This window comes from Sinohyriopsis cumingii, chromosome 17 (assembly GCF_028554795.1).
Source record: "Sinohyriopsis cumingii isolate HCF-2022 chromosome 17, ASM2855479v2, whole genome shotgun sequence".
Taxonomy (NCBI): Eukaryota; Metazoa; Mollusca; class Bivalvia; order Unionida; family Unionidae; genus Sinohyriopsis; species Sinohyriopsis cumingii.
In genome coordinates, this window is record NC_142977.1 from 59,650,575 (window position 1) to 59,665,683 (window position 15,109).

Below are 15,109 nucleotides of genomic sequence, written 5' to 3' on the forward strand. Positions count from 1 at the left end.
TCTTGCTTGTGACTAATTCCCCATAGCGCAGTGACATCAGAAAGGCGCTACTACAATACCCACAGCAGCTGAGCTCATGGCTAAAAACATGGTCAGAGGTGAATGTATCTTGTAATCATGTCCATGGAATGGAAAAATTCAATTTCCAACACCCAATGGCAAACTTGAACTATCTGCTGTCATTATTAGATTTTCTGTCCAGTCTCACAGAATTACTCATGACAAGCAGACAATATAAAAAGTTTTTATATGATTCCTCGGTAGCAACAGTATAATCTTATGACACTGTAAATATAACCACCTAACATTTTACCTACACAAATAAAATTATATGGTTGTATAGCTGCCATTGATATAAACCAAAATATTCAGTGTAATATGATCTAGGTGTGCTGATGGATGATAGTCTAAACCAGAGATAAGTGAAATATGGCCAGTTGGCTGGATCTGGTCAGTGACCTGGTTTCATCCATTAATTTACATCATAGGGTGTAGGTTTACTAATCACTCAACACCCTTGAGGAAGTTACCCATGCCTGGTCTAGACTTTCAAGTCCATAAAGTTCAGACATACTACAAGTCCCTGAGGGAACTTAATCTGCCTTGCTAGGTAATTCATGAAGCAGCCAGGTATATCCCACTTGTATCAAAGTAACTGGATGAAATTCAAACCTGGTGGAGCAAGGTACAGCTAGTACCAGAACATATCACCAACAGAAATCTCTAAAATGCAATCAATTTATCCTACAATTGCACTAGTATGACAAGGTCAATGGACTTTTGCATACTGTATCCTACAATAGCACTGGTATGACATAGGCAATGCAGTTTCGGTATACTGTATCCTAGTACAATATCACTACTTACATAGTGTACTGTATGTGATTTGGATTTTTAACGTAACTTGAACAATTTTCCAGTCAATGTACTGTCCTTTTTGTGTACTGTATCCTACAATAGCACTAGAATGACATGGTCAATGCATTTTTTGTGTACTGTATCCTACAATAGCACTAGTATGACATGGCCAATGAACTTGTTACATACTGTATCCTACAACAGCACTGGCAGGACAGAGTCAATGAACTTGTTACATACTGTATCCTACAATAGCACTGGTAGAACAGAGTCAATGAACTTGTTACATACTGTATCCTACAATAGCACTGGTAGGACAGAGTCAATGACCTTGTTACATACTGTATCCTACAACAGCACTGGTAGGACAGAGTCAATGAACTTGTTACATACTGTATCCTACAACAGCACTGGTAGGACAGAGTCAATGAACTTGTTGCATATTGCATATACATGTGACATACATGCCCACACAGAGAGGTATAAGTGAAACTTTTGTTAATATATGTGGCAAAAGAGCATAATGAGTATAAAAAATGTATATATTACATGCCATAATTACAGTTCGTTCTATAAAAAAGGCACATTTATTTTTGCTACTAGCCTGCATCTGCAGCATGTCAAAATACTTTGAAAAAATGGGCCAAAGCCATGTGGCTTAAAACCAAAATGGAAACAGAAACACACTGATAGATTATTTCTATTTCAGCACTCACTTTAACTTGTCTACATGTTTAACTTTAGCTGAATTATCATAAAGTCCACAAATTTAGCAATGTGTATGACAATGTCTTCAATTTCATATTCTTTTCAAATTTGTAAAGCAGTGTTCATCCATCCTTTTTCTGATTGGACACGTTTTGAAGTTTATAAAGACCAATCTGCTCTAAGACTTTTCATTCACAAGTCAAACTGTAAAAGCCTAGAGAGATTAATATCTGGTGCTATTTTCTTTAAAAGTACAGACTGGTCCACTAACAAATTTGATCATCAATTAAATGAATCTGTGAGGCAAAGTTTCAAATTAAGGAAACCCATCTGCTTTCTTGAAAACAGGTCATATACTGATGCTATAAATAGAAAATTCAGAAAAGTACACGCATATCTATGATGGACAAATTGTATATTCAAGGAACAAATGTGTCTCTGACTGTACACTGATGTCAAATTCTCAACGCTGGTTATGCCACTGTTTTCACAATTTGCATACAAGACCAGTTAGTTTGTGCTAGTAAGCCATCCTAATTTTTCACCATATTCATGCTTTTACAATGTAATGAAAACAATTGGGTTGGTGTTTTATGTCATGAAATTTCATGCTGAGGCAACTGAATAAATGATCTTGTCCAAGGACAAATAATACAGTAGCTGACCTGGGCCAATCCACAGGTATGCTTTGAACTCACTCCCCCTCTGCCCCAAGTCCAGCATACAAAACACTGACAGAATAAAGGACAAAAACAGTGGGCCTGATAGATCATGATGGGTAGTTGACACATGTTAGCTCGTGAATGCAAATTCACACATATACTGAAACTGTAAAGACTGTTGTTGTTGTAGGGTTTAATGCCATTTTTCAGCACAGGATAGACTATACATGGCGGCCAGTATTAATGGTGGAGGAAGAACCCGGAAAACCCCCGGAAAGAACCAACGACCCATGAGAAGCTACTGGCAAGCTTTCTCACATACCCACAATGGCCGCATTTGAGACTTGAACCCTCGCAGACAGAGGTGAGATGGCACTGAACCATAATGTAGAGTGCTTTAGATCACTTGGCCACTCAGGGCCCCGAAACTAAAGGTGAGAGAACAGCTAAATGGAATACACAGTTGATACATGTCTAATTAATGTTGATACAAGTCATTTTATACAACCAGCATTCTGGGAACTAAACCTTTTTAGACAAGCTAGAAACTGTTCATAGTCATGCCCTTAAATTATATATGCTTACTTTTGGCATTTAAGGTCTAAGTTGAACCAATCATCCCAGTCAGCAGAGATTTCTGTGTTTCTTGTTACCATAAGGCTTGGTCATCAGATTCATGACTTGGAAAACATCAAGATTCCCAAATTAAGTGAGCTGTGGTGCAGATTCAATACCCACCATCTGATCAGCCTGGATCCTCACTATTGGCAACACATGTGCTTACTTAACTCATAATCTGATCAGCCTGGATCCTAACTATTGACAACACGTGTTCTGACTTTAACTCATACTCGATCTCATCTGATAACTTTATGATACAGGCTTATATGGAAAGTGTGCTCAAAATCTATTTCACAATTTGATCCTTAGAGAGTGTTCTCAAGTTCAGCCAATCAAAAACAAGATTTCCTCATTCATCTCAATAGATCTTCATGGTAAAAGCTAATATGGCCTTCAGGGTTTTCAGAAGCTCCATCAGATCACATTACTAACATACCTCTCATAATCAAATTCAACTGAGACCATGATAATATACGCACACATGATAAAAATTTGATAATGTCTTCTATGGTCTTCACAAGCTCAGCCAACCTAAAGCTAGATTTCTTGTAAACAATCATGGATGCCACTCATAACAGAATTTGTCTGACATTATATATGCTCACATACCAAATCGGGTCAGAAATATGCAGACAGACAGATGAACATACAGTCACAGAATAATACACTTTGCCAAAATGGTGGACATGCAAGCAAATCTTGTCTGCATTGACCAATATATACTTTTCTCTTCATAAAATAGAAATGGACAGGTCTATTTTGGGCTCAGAATACATAGTGTATAAAGCTATACCCTGTAATAGAAATTACTGGACACGTTGATTTATATGACTCAACAAGTAAAAAAAAATCATAGATGCCAACAGTTACAGATAATAATTGTTATTGTTATGGGGTTTAACACCATTTTTCAGCACACGATAGGCTATGCGTGGCGGCCAGTATTAATGGTGGAGGAAGAACCCGGGAAATCCCCGGGAAGAACCACCGACCCACGATAAGCTATTGGCAAGCTTTCTCACATACCCACATTGGCCGAATACAAGACTCGAACCCACGCTGACAGAGGTGAGATGGCAGTGATCCGTAACGAAGAGCGCTTTAGACCACTCGGGGCCCCTACAGACAATAAAGCAAGTGCACAAAATGCACGATATCAAGAACATCAAGAAATCGCATAGATATCAAAGATATAAATAAAATCCAGAAATTGCATAGATGTCAAAGATATCAAGAACATCAAAATTGCATAGATATAAAAAATATCAATAACATCAAGAAATTGCACAGATATCAAAGAACATCAAAAAATTGCATACATATCAAAGATATCAAGAACATCAAGAAATTGCATAGATATAAAAAATATCAAGAACATCAAGAAACTGCATAGATATCAAAGATATCAAGAAATTGCATAGATATCAAAATTATCAATAACATTAAGAAATTGCATAGATATCAAAGATATCAAGAACATCAAGATATTGCACAGATATCAAGTACATCAAGAAATGGGCACATATATCAAGAACATCAAGAAATTGCATACATATAAAAAAAAATATAAAGAAAGCAGATCAAAAACGGATTCAACAAGCCTACCTAACTTTTCCAAAAAAATGTGCATGCATACAATGGTGTATGAATAGTACATGGTTATATTCAACAGAACCTTCACACTATGGGATATGATTTTTCACATGCAATCTTGCCCTTCTCTCTGCCTCTTTAGCCCACATATACCCTTCTCTCTGCCTGTTTAGCCAATGCATGCCCTTCTCTCTGCCTCTTTAGCCCAAATATTCCTGTCTCTCTGCCTGTTTAGCCCACATATGCCCTTCCCTATGCCTCCTTAGTGCATGTAAGCCCTTCTATCGCCTAATCAGCCCATGCATGCCCTTCTATCTGCCTCTTTAGCCCATGCATGCCCTTCTCTCTGCCTCTTGATCCAATGTATGCCCTTCTCTCTTTAGCCAAAGTATTCCCTTCTCTCTGCCTCTTTAGTCTATATCTACCCTTCTCTCTGCCTCTTTAGCCTATGCATGTCCTTCTGTCTGCCTCTTCAGCCCATAAATTCCTGTCTCTCTGCCTCTTTAGCCCACATATGCCCTTCCCTATGCCTCTGTAGCACATGCATACCCTTCTCTCTGCCTCATTAGCCTATGCATGCCCTTCTCTCTGCCTCTTGATCCAATGTATGCCCTTCTCTCTGCCTCTTTAGCCAATGTATGCCTTTATCTCTGCCTCTTGATTCAATGTATGCCCTTCTCTCTGCCTCTTTAGCCTATATATGTCCTTCTCTCTGCCTCTTGATCCAATGTATGCCCTTTTCTCTGCCTCTTTAGCCAATGTGTGCCCTTCTCTCTGCCTCCTGATCCAATGTATGCTCTTTTCTCTGCCTCTTTAGCCAATGTGTACCCTTCTCTCTGCCTCTTGATCCAATGTATGCCCTTCTCTCTGCCTCTTTAGCCTATGCATGTCCTTCTCTCTGCCTCTTTAGCCTATGCATGTCCTTCTCTCTGCCTCTTTAGCCCATAAATTCCTGTCTCTCTGCCTCTTTAGCCCACATATGCCCTTCCCTATGCCTCTGTAGCACATGTAAGCCCTTCTCTCTGCCTCATTAGCCTATGCATGCCCTTCTCTCTGCCTCATTAGCCTATGCATGCCATTCTCTCTGCATCTTAGCCTATGCATGCCCTTCTCTCTGCCTCATTAACCCATGCATGCCCTTCTCTCTGCCTCTTGATCCAATGGATGCCCTTTTCTCTGCCTCTTTAGCCAATGTGTACCCTTCTCTCTGCCTCTTTAGCCAATGTATGCCTTTCTCTCTGCCTATTGAGCCCACATAGGCCCTTCTCTCTGCCTGTGTAGCCCACATTATGCCCTTCTCTCTGCCTCTTTAGAACCTTCCTATGCCCTTCTCTCTGCCTCTTAGCCCATGTTATTCCCTTCTCTCTGCCTCTTGATCCAATGTATGCCCTTCTCTCTGCCTCTTTAGCTTATGCATAACCTTCTCTCTGCCACTTTAGTCCGCATATGCCCTTTTCTATTCCTCCTTTTTCTGGACGCCCATGTATCTCTTTACTCTTCTGTTTACTCCCTAAACAATTATGCTTGCTATTTTAAGGATATCAATGTGAATGCACTTTTGTCTGTACTATCGAACAGAGGTGATTCCTGATTTTATCCTCAACTGCTAAAGGGTCAAGTTTTCAAGTTTAAAATGACCTTGACTTTGCTTAAGGTTCAGAAAGAGGGTTCGAGGATATGAACATGAAAGAGCAGTTTCCTCATCCATTAGCCCATATATGATAGCTATCCATTGTTACTGTTTGGTACTAAGTATCTCCTATTAAAATGCATCACACAAGTATGTGTGATGTATTTAAATGCATCACACATGTACTTCCTATTAAAATGTATCACACAAGTATGTGTGATATATTTAAATGCATCACACATGTACCTCCTATTTAAATGCATCACACGTGTACCTTCTATTCAAATGCATCATACTTGCACCTCCTATTCAAATAGGCCACACAAGTACCTCCTATTCAAATGCATCACACATGTACCTCCTATTTAAATGCATCATACAAGTACCTCCTATTCAGATACATCATACAAGTACCTCCTATTCAGATACATCATACAAGTACCTCCTATTCAAATGCCATCATACATGTACCTCCTTTTCAGATACATAATACAAGTACCTCATATTCAAATGCATCATACATGTACCTCCTATTCAAATGTTTCATAATTGTACCTCCTATTAAAATGCTTCATACATGTACCTCCTATTCAAATGTTTCATAATTGTACCTCCTAACTGGAAAAGATCTAATGTAAAAGTGCTCTCGGGTAAATTTTATATCCTGCAAAATGCACTAGAACAAGCAGTATCTGCATGCAAAGTGAGTGAAGAATTTTGGCGTGTAGTACAAGGTATTTCTTCAGAAGTTAAAGAATGTGCACAGATACATTAATGCCAGAAAAGTACAATGCATAGCTACAATCTCACATCTTTACTGTCTACATGCCAATGTCTGCTTCTATGAAAAAAAAAAGAGCTTAAGAAAATCACTGCATGCAAAGGCTTCTGGATAATGCATGCACCAGTAAATCATAAAATACATGCATCTGCACTACCAATCAGGGAATGACCTCTGACCTCCCCACATCACTAAGTGGTATGGGGGTTAATTTTGGTGATTATTTAATAATAAAAAAACATCCACTCCCATGACATTAATCCACTGTATCATTATGTAGTATTCTCTTGTCAGCACTCTTTGAAAAACAGATGCTGAATAAATATATTAACAAAAGTACACATGCAAGATGGTCTACAACTACAGTATGTCTGTCTTACATTCCTGTGTTCTACTGCAAAATCAACAACTACTGTGAACAAACAATATATGATGTTGTAATAGACTGCTGTGAATATACTTTAAAACAAATTACTCAAATTCCCAACAAACCACCTCTTATCGTACATACTTCTAGGAAATGCATTCGGTTGCAGTGATTTTACAAAACTCTGGAATGTTTCAAGAAGTCTGCAATGATTTCCAAATCTGGCATTACTGGCTATTACAATTTTCAACATTCATTAAGTTGTGAAATGGTCATGAATTCCAATATTGCAGAATTGTATACAGATACAAAAGATATCAGCAGAGAAGGTGCCAGCACCAAAGAAATATGGTTTCTGATTTTTTTAAACTCCAGGTCTTTTTAATTTGATCCATAATTTTGTTTATTGATCCCCAAAGTACTGAATAAATGTCAGATCATGGACTTTATATTTAATATCTAGAAAGTTATTAATGCTTCTGAATAAAATCTTTGAAGCAAAAATGAAGAAGATCTACTGTTTGAATTTTCTTAAAAGTTTAGCTAAACTGTACACACCCAGATCTCCCACTGCTAATGCACTGGTAGATATGGGTCTATGCAGCTTGTTAGGAACAATAAACTGTACAAAAATCTGACTAGACCATGACTGGCCCAATTATTATAAGATGGGAGAGAAGGGTCTATGTTATCTGCTGTTTAACTAGACTAATAAGTGAATTTTTTGTAAAGGGGGCAATTCTTTAAAAAACTTAAATGGGGTTTTGTAAAGTTTTTATACCTTAATACACAGCTGACATGAGTAACTGGGGTGGGGGTGGGATGTTGTTAATTCACTGCTGTAAAATTAGTAGATATTGGGCAAATGAACAGATGGAAGTCATGCCTTCAGACAATGCCCACACATTTCAGCTATTCTTACTTAGGTTCATTTGTATTAACAGGTATTTGCTGATACAAGTCAGATACTGGAGGAATGACTATGATCTAAAAGCTAAGAATCACTGAGAAAAGAAAAGTGAAGATCATTCATTTCTTAAATTAAGTTGCTACTTAATGAAAACAAGAGATATAGATTAGATTCCAATAAAAAGTAATGAGAGGTTTATTTAAAGTAAACAGTTTGTTAGAGAGTTACAATGATGAATCTGGTTTTGATGGATGGAGACAAAATCTTGTGAGGGCAAGCTATATAACCTGATAAATGCTGGAATCAATTGGATCGCAATGAATTGCTTACCTTCTTAGACACCAAACAGATGATTACACCATTTCATATTCAGTAAATTTCAGACAAACAAGACTGCTATAAAGCCACACATTGGTGACAGTTCAAAACATCCTTGACAAAACAGCAACCCTACTGAACTGGAGCTGGACCAGTTGAAAAGTCCATATAAATAAAAGGACTGACTTGCAGTGAGTGGCTAGACTATCTAATGTGTGGAGTGGATGTGTGTGCTGACTGGTAAAACTGGTTAAATATACACAGTACCTAAGTAAATAATTATGCAATTTAAAAAAAAAAGGGGTGGGGAGTAATTCACTGTAAACAAGTCCTAAATGAATCTGACTGTATATTACAGATATACTAAAGGAAACTGCACATTAAATTTTCATATATAACACCTATAATTTTCTAACCAAAAATGTGCCAGAATATTAATCTCAAATCTAAAATATCATTTTCAGATACCATATTAATTTACCATATTCTCAAATGTTTGGAACTACTTTTTCTTTGGGCAAAAGCCATAAAATAAAGGTAAATAAAGAATTCACAATTCAATGACCATTTTAGACTCAACCATGAAACCTTAGTGGAGAATACTTGCGCAGTGCATATTTGTATTTAGTGTCAGATGCATGTTTTATCTTAAAAATACATGCCAATTTTGCTTTATTGCTTCTTTTTCTTACCTAATAGCATTCTTCCAGATTGCGTTTTAGCCAGCACTGTGTTATTTACGCTGTTGTATACGCGTACGGTAAAGACTGACCGTTTTTCAGTTATACAAGCAATTCCACAAAGTGATGCAATCCATATGAAGGACAAATATTTCATGAATATTTATAAATATATGACACAAAACCAGCCTATTCACTGTCATATATTTATCAAAACCATAACACATGCTAAAATCTTTAATATAGACTGCCATAGTCATCATCATAATGTCAGGTTGTTTTCATTCCACTTTTCGTTTGGGCATACTGGTTGTTTTGGTCGTTCCTTTTAATAATGTTTGGTGAATTTGTCTTTTTATTTTCTGACAGAAATTCCAGCCATTTGCACATTTAAACCATGAAACTGTCTTGTGTCAAGAGAGAGTTTTGTCTGACTGTAATGCTGGCGACCCTTTGCTCTATAGCATGAATCCGATTGTGGCCTCTCCTATCAGCATTTTAGTTGTCGTTGAGTTAATGTATACTTATTTAAAGGTCACTTATATTAAAGAAAACAATGCATCATTTTGGCAACTGTTTTCAAAATATTATTTCTGAGACTTCTTTATTATATTTTTGCGACACTGTTGAAGTTTAGTGCAGTTTTTCCAACGATTTGAAACCTGTGACACTGCAAATTAAAGTTTTCAATGTACATGTGGTGTGAAAACAAAACAAGGTCACTATAAATGCAAATGATGTACCAAACAGTTACTTTCATTATTTTAATACTGATAACACATGTTAATGAGTTAGGTATTTAAATTTTCAAGTCATAAAATGTAAAAATGGATGACTTTTGACAATTTAATAGCAACAGTGTATAAAATGGCAACAGTAAACTGGAGAAAATGTAACAAGTTACTTTTATAATATGGTCACAACATTGTGCTAATGCTTACTGATCATCAAATGACATTTTACAAAACAGGAACAAAGGATAAGAACATAGAGAAAAATGAATGATATTATTAATACACATTTACAAACAAATCATTAATATATAATGTTTCTGTCCAATCGTATGATCAACAAAAGACTTGGAGCAACCCGTAGAAAGAAAATATATTTTTTTCTAAGTCATCCCAAGACTTAATGTACAGAAAAAAATGCAATAATTTCTCGTCCCAACTTATATAGGTCATTACAAAAATTATTTTTTGAAAGTAATATAGGATATTCAAAGATTTACTCTCATTATAGTATATCCTACTCTGCATTATTACAAAATGTCATGAGTAAATTTCAGTGTGTGTGTGTCTGTGTACACATATGTGTTCTGTGTGCATGTGTGTGTGTGTACAAATGTGTTGTGTATTCATGTGCATGTGTGTGCACACGTGTGCATGTCTATGTGAAAAAGAGTGATTGAAAAAGTTCCTAAGAATGTGGTAACTGAGCTAAATTAGAGACTGAAAAACAGAATGGGGATTAGTATATTACAAAAGGTATAATCAGATATGTTGAATATTCATTCTCTGGTCCACAAATTGACAGACAAAACATGCAGACAAATAGACTGGTTAACAGCATGGATTTTTCATGGATAATTGGAAAATGTGACCCAGGCCGATACATCTACAACAAAATTAAAGCTACTGAAGTAAAAAAATTCAATTGTAAATCACAAACATCGTGAATTCTATTAGAAATTTAACTGACAGGTACCAAATTATGTTGGGAATTGGAGCCCATTTTTGGTTCATTCCCCATATCTCTGGGCAGACAAAAACAATCCTGATGTAAAGGAAATGCAGTGAAGATCCATACAAAATGATAAATGCAAAATAATAATTAATAATAATAATAATAATGATAATAATAATAATAATAATAATAATAATAATAGTAATAAAAGTGGGTAACTCAGTGAGTTAAATACCTATAATCTCCTGTGAGGACTGCTATAAAAAATAATTGCTGAGAAAGGGTCTTCAGTACAAGTTCACCAAGCCAAGGAGAAGTGAAGCACAATGTGAGGGGAAAATTAGGGGAGAGGGTGTGGAAATTACCACAGGATACAGTATGTAAATGTGCAAAACTGATGGTATGCTGATTGAAGTCTTCTGTAAAACCTGCATAACCATGAGAAGGGAAGTACATACATGGAAGAGGAAAGGTGGAAGGGGATTTTAAAAAGGGGCTGAGTAAATACAGACGATCACTTAAGAGACAGGAGAAGAAATGCATGCATTGTACAGTATGTAGTGTCTGTCAGTTATTCAGACAGTTACGTGAAGATAGGCATTGTGGAGGATTGAAAACTGATAGACATATGTTCAAAATGTACATTGCTCTCTATGGATAACTGCACAGCATGTAAATATACAGCGCATTCCACAACTACTATTAGACATGTATTTTGTACTAGAATACTTGCCAGTGCAGCTGCTGGCATTTGTATTGCTGACAATCAAAACCATATGTTTTACAAAACCATCTCTCCAGACTCATTATGAGGGTTTACACATGAATAATGGCAAGGGTTTTATGAACCAAATGGCCTAACCACTTCTGGCTTGATTATTAACAAAGACTAGTTATTGATCCAACATCTATCTAGCTAAATATAATGAAGGTGTGAAAACAAGACATTCAGGATACATTTTTAGGGAACAAGTCCTGCAATATATTCCCTTGTAAGTCTTGTCCAATTGCAAACAACACAGACCCTGATCTATTGATGCAAAGTGAAATGGCCAATCAGAGTCTATGCTGCTTGTTCTAGTGATTACTCCTGAACAAAAATGCATAGACCTAGATCTACATGTTCTTGCCCATTATGTAACAGCATATCTGGGTCTGTGCAGTTTGCTGTTTAACTAGCGAGTATAACTGGTAATTCTATGTGGTCAGTCATTGCAAAGCCCCATTCCCACCTTATAACACTGATACGAATAGATATGGATAGCATTTTTTTCTTCTTCTAATTACTACATATTTAATTATTATTAATTTAATTTACAACTTGGTTGATGAGAACCAATTATAATGTGTCTTAACTATATTAAATGTCCAATTCATATGACTGTGTACACTAACAGGACATTGCCTTGTTAGAACATTCAACATAAATGTATCTTGATACTAGTTCTCACATGAACAACACCAGTCTCCCAGGTTGAGTACAGAATGACAAACACAAGATGCATAGAATCAAGCATGACTGGGCTAAAAATCTCACTTGTCCACTTGTATTTACTTCTGGTTGCTGATGAATAGCATATAACAAACAAACAAACAAGCAAGCAAGCAAAGAAATAAAAATAAATAAATAAAAATAAAGAAATAAATAAATACCTTCATTGGCTGGTGCAATGTGGGCCATCCTAAATACATCTCTGTGTCCCCATCCTGCAAAGAACCTGTACCTGGTCACCAACTCTGCTAGGCGATTTGCATCTTTGGTGTTGTACCAGTTATTCACTGCCCTCCGTATTCCCCTACCCCATCCTTTTCTAAGCTGGCCACAATTTTTGTTGTGCTTTAGGAATGTGAACAAGTCCTTTGTATCCTCACAAACCTCAGACAGTTTTGAATGGGCTGCACATTTCACATTGTGGTTATTGGTGTTCACAGCAACTGCTAACATGAACAGCAGAGGTTCCCTTTTGACATAGGACTTGTCCTTGCTGACACGGACAAGTTCCTCTAATGCACTATCTCCCTTCTGTTGAGCTATTAACCTGACCAGAACATTGTCTGTGTAACGAAATGTTTTGTTCTTTCCAGGTAGGTAGAAATTTCCCTGAGTTCCTGTCTTTAAGTACCGAGTGTAACTGGCATCATCCGTCAGCAAAACCGGTCGAGCCATTTTTTTTTTCAAAGACCTTAAATGTAAAGAGAATTAATATAATACAGCTCTTGATAAAAATTAACAATAAATGGAGTATTATTATCAGCGTCTGGAGCTAATCGTTTCTTCAAATCAGATCAAGTATTTGTGTACTATACCTTACAATACAAAACCCAAGTGCTCTGTAGGACTGAGCCTTAATCATCAAGATGCTTATCTTTCTTTTCTGAATTCATCAAGAAACATCTTAGTGATCAATAATGATCTAGGCAACATGTAATTACATGACTCAATTTGAAAGTATTCTTATAGTGTTTGGACTCAGAACTAGGGGTCAAAATGAAAAATGGGGGGGATCAAAACTGCACTGACAAATTTTCATCTCACCCATAAATTTTTTCCACTCATCATATGAAATTACAACTTGTATTACATACTCCCTGTGCCTCAAACTAAATATTAAAAGCCAAGCACAATAATCAATCATTTTAATGCTTCTTCAAGGAAATTGGCACTTGCACTGCTGTCTCATTCTATTTCTTTATAGAGCATACTTCTTCAAGCTTGATGCATGCTTTTGTTTTGCAAATTCTTGCTTGTTAAAGTCAGGATGTTTAGCTTCATATCTAACAAGCATTTTCTCATGAACAGACTTCAATAAAAGATTGTTTCTTTTGAGCAACTGTGTGGCATTTTGGACAGAGAACCCTCTCTCACAAGGCACAGAGGTAAGTGGGATGGCCAGGCTAATAGCAGCAAGCTGAACAAAGTTGGGGAAATTATCCCCTCCTTCTTGCAGCAGTAGTTCACTAATTTCAGCCAGCTCCTTCTCTTTATGTTGCTGATCCTAAAGGAAATCATATAACAGCTTACGAGATTCGGGAAAGTTATTCCATCAAAACAATGCCCATGCTTGAACCCTGCCACAATGCCATCTATCATCCACTATACTGGAGATTGAGCACGTCACGTCGTGTGTGAACCCTCCGTGTCAAAACTATGCATGGCAAAAAAAACGTGTAAAATCTTTCGACCACAAGTCTCTATTGCACAAATGTGCATACAACAACCTTACCAAGACCTTATCAGTAGGACTGACAACATTGTTTTAATATGGTGAGCCAATTGCCAGTAACTGAAATGTCATGTAGTGCTATTGTGAATTGGAAAACGTGCTTTTGAAATGTTCAGACATCTGATCTGATGCAGGGAGGGTAAAATTATGTTCATCAAGTCAGAAACTGCAATTAAAAAAAAAACGGAACTGATGGCTTCTGGCTCAATCATTCAAGTCAATTGCTTGTCTTATTTCTATTTTAAATTCCATGTGTTGGTGGTAATTTCCTTTGTCACAAGCAATACTCAAATCAATGGGATAATTGTTGCCTCTCCTGTTTCCAATAATCTGAATTCTTAAGTATATTTAATTTGTATTGTGTGATTGACTTGTGTCCATACTTGAGGGTAAGAGTTTGTATTTCGTTTTAAAACTACATTACATAGCCAGTTCTTGCCTATGATTGTAAATATTTTAAGAAAGTTTTCACTTGCATTTAAACTATTTTACATGGTTTTTGCAAGTTACTAAAAGTGATCTTGTTTATCAAATTTGACTGGAAAATGAGCCTCATTCTGGTTCTGTTATTGTGTCTTAGTTTTTATGTTACAAAGGTAGTGATAAACATACCTGATTATTCTATTTTAACATATGTCAAGTGGAATCTTTTGGCTGCATTCAGTTCTGTTTAGAGAGGATTTATTTATTTAAATTATTCAACTGAATTACAAAGTGCTCATTGATACTTTTCTGACTAAACCACTTTTTTTTCATAAAGGTCTGGTTAGGATTTTAAAAGTAGGAGCTAAGGGCTAATATTTGGTAAAAACAAAAGTATCATGGCAAATGTTGCAGTCTTTTTCCAGAAGTATGTTGGGCATACCTGAAGTGGCTAAATATCCATTACAATGCCAGGAATAGAGACACAAATCCTGAACGTTTTATTTAGTTGTAATAATTTATAATTCTTTAAACATTTATGTATTAAAATTGATGTCATGTTTAAATATGATTTGACAACAATGTGGTTCACTGTTATCTATTATCATTTCGCAAAATTTTCTGATGCTGAGCTACTGTCCCATCAAA

General features: G+C 36.4%; 1 protein-coding gene across 1 annotated transcript in view; it reads right to left on the bottom strand.

Moving 5' to 3' along the window:
* The window catches only part of LOC149779042 (RNA-binding protein RO60-like), a 51,388-nt gene that overhangs the window by 25,238 nt on the left and 11,041 nt on the right, over nt 1-15,109 (bottom strand). The window contains exon 2 of the mRNA XM_089939609.1: nt 12,468-12,997. Within this exon, the coding sequence (XP_089795735.1) occupies nt 12,468-12,981 (514 nt within the window). The 5' untranslated portion in view covers nt 12,982-12,997. The remainder of the gene's footprint in view (nt 1-12,467; nt 12,998-15,109) is intronic.